Genomic DNA, 7,303 nt, shown 5'->3' with positions numbered 1-7,303 from the left:
AAATTTTAACAGATGAGGAGTTGCTGCAAAGGAGGAGTTGAGCAAAGAGAGCAGTTTCTTGAGATGGAATCTACTCCTGGCAAAGACAGTGTGAAGATTGTTGAAATGACCGCAAAGGATTTAGAATATCACATGAACTTAATTGGTAAAGCAGCAACAAGGTTTGAGAAGATTGTCTCCAATTTTGAAAGGATTTCTGCTATGGGTAAAATGCTGTCAAACTACATTGCACATAACAGAGAAATCATTTGTGAAAGGAAGGGTCGATCTGTGTGGCAAATTTCATTGTAGTCTTAAGAAATTGCCAAAGCCACCCTCGCCTTCAACACCACCACCCTGATCAGTCAGCAGCCATCAACATTGGTGGTGGCAAGACCCTCCACCAACAAAAAGATACAGTTCGCTGAAGGCTCAGATGATTATTAGCATTTTTTTAGCAATAAAATATTTTTAAGCTATATACATTGGGTTTTTTTTAAGACATAACTGCTGTTAAACACATAATAGACTATCAGTTCAGTTCAGTTCAGTTCAGTTCAGTCGCTCAGTCGTGTCCAACTCTTTACGACCCCATGAATCGCAGCATGCCAGGCCTCCCTGTCCGTGGCCAACTCCCAGAGTTTACTCAAACTCATGTGCATCTAGTCGGTGATGCCATCCAACCATGTCATCCTCTGTTGTCCCCTTCTTCTCCTGCCCTCAGTCTTTCCCAGCATCAGGGTCTTTTCCAATGAGTCAACTCTTCACATGATGTGGCCAGAGTATTGGAGTTTCAGCTTCAGCGTCAGTCCTTCCAATGAACACCAGGACTGATCTCCTTTCGGATGGACTGGTTGGATCTCTTGCAGTCCAAGGGACTCTCAAGAATCTTCTCCGACACCATAGTTCAAAAGCTTCAATTTTTTGTTACTCAGCTTTCTTCACAATCCAACTCTCACATCCATACATGACCACTGGAAAAACCATAGCCTTGACTAGATGGACCTTTGTTGGCAAAGTAATGTCTCTGCTTTTTAATATGCTATCTGAAGTCACTCAGTTGTGTCCAACTCTTTGCGACCCCATGGACTGCAGCCTCCCAGGCTCCTCCATCCATGGATTTTCCAGGCAAGAATACTGGATTGGGTTGCCATTTCCTTCTCCACGGATCTTCCCGACTCAGGGATTGAACCCAGGTCTGTTGCATTGGCAGGCAGACGCTTTACCCACTAGCCACCAGGGAAGCCCCAATATGCTATCTAGGTTGGTCATAACTTTCCTTCCAAGGAGTAAGCGTCTTTTAATTTCATGGCTGCAATCACCATCTGCAGTGATTTTGGAGCCCCAAAAAATAAAGTCTAACACTGTTTCCACTGTCTCCCCATCTATTTCCCATGAGGTGATGGGACCAGATGCCATGATCTTAGTTTTACTGAATGTTGAGCTTTAAGCCAACTTTTTCACTCTCCTCTTTCACTTTCATCAAGAGGCTTTTTAGTTCCTCTTCACTTTCTGCCATAAGGGTGGTGTCGTATAGTACAAACATAACTTATATGCACTGGGAAACTCACTTTATTGTGATACTCACTGTATTGAGGTGACCTGGAACTGAACCCACAGTGTCTCTGTGTTATGCCTATAGTCATACCTTCCTATTACAAGCATAGTATAAAGATGGAGATATTTATAGGCGTACTGGATCAGCTTCATTATCTATGCACTTTTTGATCATCAGTGGCCAGATAATCTGTTTAACGTGAGCTAGCCTCCAGAGATCACACAAAACCCTACGGGCTCTAAAGCACCTTCCCTGGCTGTCATAAACGTTGTTCTCATTAAGCTCTAAAATATTGTATATACACATATAGTAACTCATTAGAGGCATGTTGAAGGAATGAAGTCCAGCAAAGCAGGCATCTAGGCCTGCATAACTAAGGGGCCACTGAAACTCTGTGTAATTGCCTACCCACCAACCTGTCCTTAATGGACAACATGATCTGCAGTGTTAGGAAGTTAAACCTTCCAAATCTAAAGAAAGACTTCAGAAATAAATATCCCTGCCTTTCCTATGTAGCTGCCTTTTGTTCTGTTTCCTCTTATTTTCAAATTATTAACCCCATAAACCAGTGCTCAACAGACTCTAGAGGGCCTTATACAACCTTTGGTATGTGGCCAGGGAATGGCTGTGCTGACACTCATCTTTTCAACATTCTTCAACCAAAATAATGAACCTTTATGTTGACTGTACCTAACGCTATGCAGAAGAGTTAGATGCTGGTAGCTGCTAACTCTCTAATGACCTCATCACTGGTTCTGAAATTGTAGTGTGAATACCACTGGCGAAGCATTGTTAAAAAAAAAGATTACTATCCTCACCACATTCCTAGATCTGAGGTTTATTGTTACCTCCATTTTTTGACTAATGCTTTTGGTTACTTTGAACTCACAGTGAGGTACACTGTGAGTGTACAGACTACTAGGATCTATCATCAAATGCAACATACTATCTTAAGATATAATCATCTCTCTTTGAATAAAATTTACTGATGGAATTAAAAATTGTATATTATGTTATATCCTCGAATTTTATAGGGTAAGAATGTAAGAAAAGTATTTTGTGGTATGTTTTTGGTACTTTTCTAAAATTCTACCTGAAAAACAGTTCTCCGTTGTTTGACTCAAATCCCCAACAATCAGCTCCCCCTTGAATTTAATGCTAGGATAAAATCTGCCTTGTTTTAGAGGAAATGTTGTCTTTTCTTGTTGGATAACAAGATCAATATAAATTTTATACATTTTTGTCTCAGTTGTCAGGATATTCAGAACCAATTTGGTGCTCAACTATATTAATATATTTCAGCTGTCAGGCACATTCCATTTGCCTGTTCTTTTTTTAATGATTGATAGACCAAGCTATCTCAAATTACTTTCTTACAAAAAGTATCAATTGTACATAAAAAGTAAAAATTTAACTATTTGTATTCTTATCATGGAAGATTATTAAGTTTTACCTTGTGGCTACTTGAAAATAAATTTGCCAAAAATGGTACCTTTTGGAGCATGTTTTAACTAGCTTTGTGCTTTTTATTTATGTTTAGCTTCATCAAACAGGATTATTGAAAGAATATTCTCTGGGGCAGTAACAAGGTAAGAAAAACCATCTGAGTTTTAAAATGAACTACAGGTAGTACTTTTAGCAATGTCCTTTTAGCAAGGCTTCCTGCATAATTTGTCAGTGCTATAGGTTAGATAATACCCTACAAAATATGCAGTGTGGCTTCATACAAGATGGCAGTAGTACTTTAATATATGGATATTAGTCCCCATGGACTATACAGTTCATGGAATTCTCCAGACCAGAATACTGGATTGACTAGCCTTTCCCTTCTCCAGGGGATCTTCCCAACCCAAGGATCGAACCCAGGTCTCCCACATTGCAGGCTGATTCTTTACCAGCTGAGCCACAAGGGAAGCCCAAGAATACTGGAGTGGGTAGCCTATCCCTTCTCCAGCAGATCTTCCCAACCCAGGAATCAAACCGGGGTCTCCTGTATTACAGGCAGATTCTTTACCAACTGAGCTATCAGGGAAGCCCTATTTATCTAAGTACAGGTAACAGCATTTGACCTGATTTGTATTCATTAGAAACCAGAGTTCCTTCACATCTACAAAATGCTTTCTAATTTCATCCTCGAGGCATTTGAAAGTAAGATAGGCAATGAAAGAGGTTGCCCTTTGTGAGGTTTCCAGCATTTTGGTTTTTTTTTTAACTTAATTTCCAAAGAAATGTTACTTTATTCCTTAAGTCTGCCACCCTGCTAAATTTAGAAGAGTAATTAATTGCTTAGGAAACTTTGTAACCATGTGTTTTCTTCAGGGGAAAAACAGTACAAAAAGAGGGAAGAATGAGCTATGCAGATTTTGTTTGGTTTTTGATCTCTGAGGAAGACAAAAGGAACCCCACCAGGTATGACTTCTAAGTTTCCTTTGCCCAGATGTTAAACACATGAACAAAACTTGGAAAATTCCTGATGAATATCTAGTGAATGCCAGGTTAACTAGGGGTGCCAGGACGGGTTAGACTTCGTCTCTGCCCTCAGACTGAGTCCACAGTCACAGTGTATCGAGAGAAGTGCTCTTACCCCCAGAAACAAAGGTGAAGCGACATGTGAGCTGTCTCTGAAGGATAGCAAGCGTTTATATGGAATATGGGAATAGATAACTGTGAATTTTAGTTGTTTCATCATCTTCCTGGTTCAGTAGTAAACTGGAGAATATGCCCTCACTCTGCCAGTTAGAACCATCTCTCCGTTTCTTTTTTTTTTTTTCTCTCCATTTCTTTGGCATACCTTGATTGGTAGCTTTGAGTTTATGCAGCTGTTTCTTAGACATCTATAACACTGTGTTACACAAGCTAGGAATAAAAAGAAAAAAAGAGGGATGCAAAAATCTATGTCCCTTTCTTTTTATACCTATCTTGTGTAATACAGTACCCTGCATGTAGCTTATGCTCAGACCAAGGGAGGGGGAGCCTATAGTCCCTGATGCTGCTTGCTAGCGTCACTGACTCAGCTGTCTGCATATTAGTTCAAAAAGTTATCCAAATGTTAGATATATGGTTTGGAAATCATTGAAATAGAAATGAAACTAATTTATTTCATGGGCAGCATGTATGTTAAATAACTTTGTTGTCCATTTCAAAGATATTAATTTATTATTCATTATAGACAACTTCAAAAACATGGATAAAGCAGAAGAAAATAAATTTTAATAATAATTTTAATACTAATACTTCTACCACTCATAAAAAGACACTATTAAAAGTTGGAATGTGTTGTACAGTCTTTTTCATATAAACTTTTATATACTCTTTGGATATTCAGATTAATTTATTCTCCTAAATATCCCCTAGTAGTTTTAGCTAAACAGTTATAATAATCCACTATGCATGCATGCGTGCTAAGTCACTTTAGTCATGTCTGACTCTGTGTGACTCCATGGACTGTAGCCTTCCAGGCTCCTCCATCCATGGGATTCTCCAGCTAAGGATACTGGAGTGGGTTGCCATGCCCTCCTCCAGGGGATCTTCCCGACCCAGGGATCAAACCCACATCTCCTGCATTGTCAGGCAGATTCTTTACCACAAATGCCACCTGGGAAACCCAACATCCGCTATACTTTTCCCTAAAATAAATTCCCCAGAAAAGGAATTGCTAAATTAAAGAGTGTAGATATTTTTAAGGGCTTTTATAAAAACTATTAAATTTATTTTCAGAATGTATTTGCATTTTATACTTTCATCAACAAAGTGAGTGTATTTCCTATAACCCTTATTCACACTAAGTACTTCCTCTTCAAGAATCTTTCCCATTTGATGAGTAATAAATTCAGCATTATCTTACATTGCATTTCTTTAATTACTAGTGAGACAGAAGTTTTTTCATACATTTTTGGCCATTTCTATTTCATCAAAGGTGACTTGCCTTTTTGTGTCTTTTGATCATTTCTGCTGGATTAATTTTTTAAGTTTATTGTTTTATCACAAATACACATTAAATATTAAAAACTTTAAATATATACATTCAGAGACCTTAATATAAAATTTATCCATAATTCTTTGACCCATAGCTAACATTTTGGTATGGGTCCTCCTACCTCATCCTCATCCCCCTCCCTTCTCTTCCTTTCCCTCCTCCTTTCACCCTCCTCCTCCTCTCTGCACCAAATGACATAGTATACTAAATGGTATCATATTATACAATTTTGTGACACATTTCTTCACATAACAGTTTATTTCTATGCCAGTAAGTGTGCTTGTTTATATTATTAATCCAATTTTTGAATGCTTCAGTTCAGTTCAGTTGCTCAGTTATGTCTGACTCTTTGTGATCCTATGGACTGCAGCATGCCAGGCTTCCCTGTCCATCACCAGCTCCCAGAGTTTACTCAAAGTCGTGTCCATTGAGTCGGTGATGCCATCCAACCATCTCACCCTCTGTCGTCCCCTTCTCCTCCCGCCTTCAATCTTTCCCAGCATCAGGGTATTTTCCAATGAGTCAGTTCTTCGCATCAGGTGGCAAAGTATTGGAGTTTCAGCTTCAGCATCAGTCCTTCCAATGAATATTTTGGACTGATTTCATTTAGGATTGACAGATTGGATCTCCTTGCAATCCAGAGGACTCTTCAAGAGTCTTCTTCAACACTACAGTTCGAAAGCATCAGTTCTTCAGCATTCAGCTTTCCTTATAGTCCAACTCTCACATCCATATATGACTACTGGAAAAACCTTAGGTGGTTTTAATTATCTGAATCCTCAAAGCTTTGAAAGCTGTGCATTTTTCTGTTTCTTGCCTTTGGGGTGTTCTTAATTAACCCTCTTAATCTTTTACCTTTCATATTTACTTAGTTATAGAAAAGCTTTCCTCAAATACTTCCCATCTTTTCCTTCTGTTATTCCATAGGAACAAATGACATAAGTGATAGAAATTATAATAAAGAAGCTTTATATAACAAACATGAATATATACTTGTTTGCCTTCTATCAGCTTCTTTAAAAAACAAATTATATACAATAATAATTAGAACACTGTATTGTTGGATTTGTAATATAGAGAGATAATAGCACAAAAAAGAGGGATGAGGAAAGCAGTTATATAAGAGTAACACTTCAGTATCCCACAGGAATTAAGTGTCAATCTGAAGTGATTCTCAGAAGTTGAAATGTATATAGTAAGCTCTAGAGGAACCAGAAGGAAATTAACTCAAAAATACATAGTAAAAAAATTGTTAAAAGAGTTAAAGTATTCCACTTAGAAAATACTCACTTAAATGTAAAAGAAAGCAATAAAGGAAGAATAGAGGAAAAACTCCAAGACACTTAAAAAACAAAAATTAAAATGGCAGACATAAGTCCAACTATAACGTTAATAACATTAAATGTGAATGGATTAATCATTCCATCAAAGCAGAGATTTTCAGGGTGGATCAAAAAAACATTTTTTGGATACAATTCTCTACTGTTTATATGAGGCACATACTAAGTTTAAAGATACAAGAGGGGTAAGAAAGGAGGAGGAAGGATCAAGATATGTAATGCAAACAACGACCGTAAGAAACCTGGAGTGGCTATATAGATGTCAGAGGACTTAAGAGTTCAGTACAAAAAGTGTTTCTAGAGACAACAGGACATTCTATTTCATAAAGGGGTCAACCCAACAGAAAGACATTATCATTAAAAACATATATTCACCTAACAAAACAGAGCCCTAAAAATACGTGAAACAAAAACTAACAATTACAAAGAGAAATAAATAATTCAACAGTA

General features: G+C 37.7%; 1 protein-coding gene across 6 annotated transcripts in view; it reads left to right on the top strand.

The window, feature by feature from the left end:
- The window catches only part of PPP2R3A (protein phosphatase 2 regulatory subunit B''alpha), a 216,327-nt gene that overhangs the window by 134,080 nt on the left and 74,944 nt on the right, over positions 1-7,303 (top strand). For all 6 annotated transcript variants that reach the window (XM_065943234.1, XM_065943229.1, XM_065943232.1 and 3 more), the window contains 2 exons: positions 3,078-3,126; positions 3,857-3,946. In XM_065943234.1, the coding sequence (XP_065799306.1) occupies positions 3,078-3,126; positions 3,857-3,946 (139 nt within the window). The remainder of the gene's footprint in view (positions 1-3,077; positions 3,127-3,856; positions 3,947-7,303) is intronic.

This window comes from Muntiacus reevesi, chromosome 8 (genome assembly GCF_963930625.1).
Source record: "Muntiacus reevesi chromosome 8, mMunRee1.1, whole genome shotgun sequence".
Classification (NCBI taxonomy): Eukaryota; Metazoa; Chordata; class Mammalia; order Artiodactyla; family Cervidae; genus Muntiacus; species Muntiacus reevesi.
This window is presented reverse-complemented; position numbering and strand designations above follow the sequence as displayed.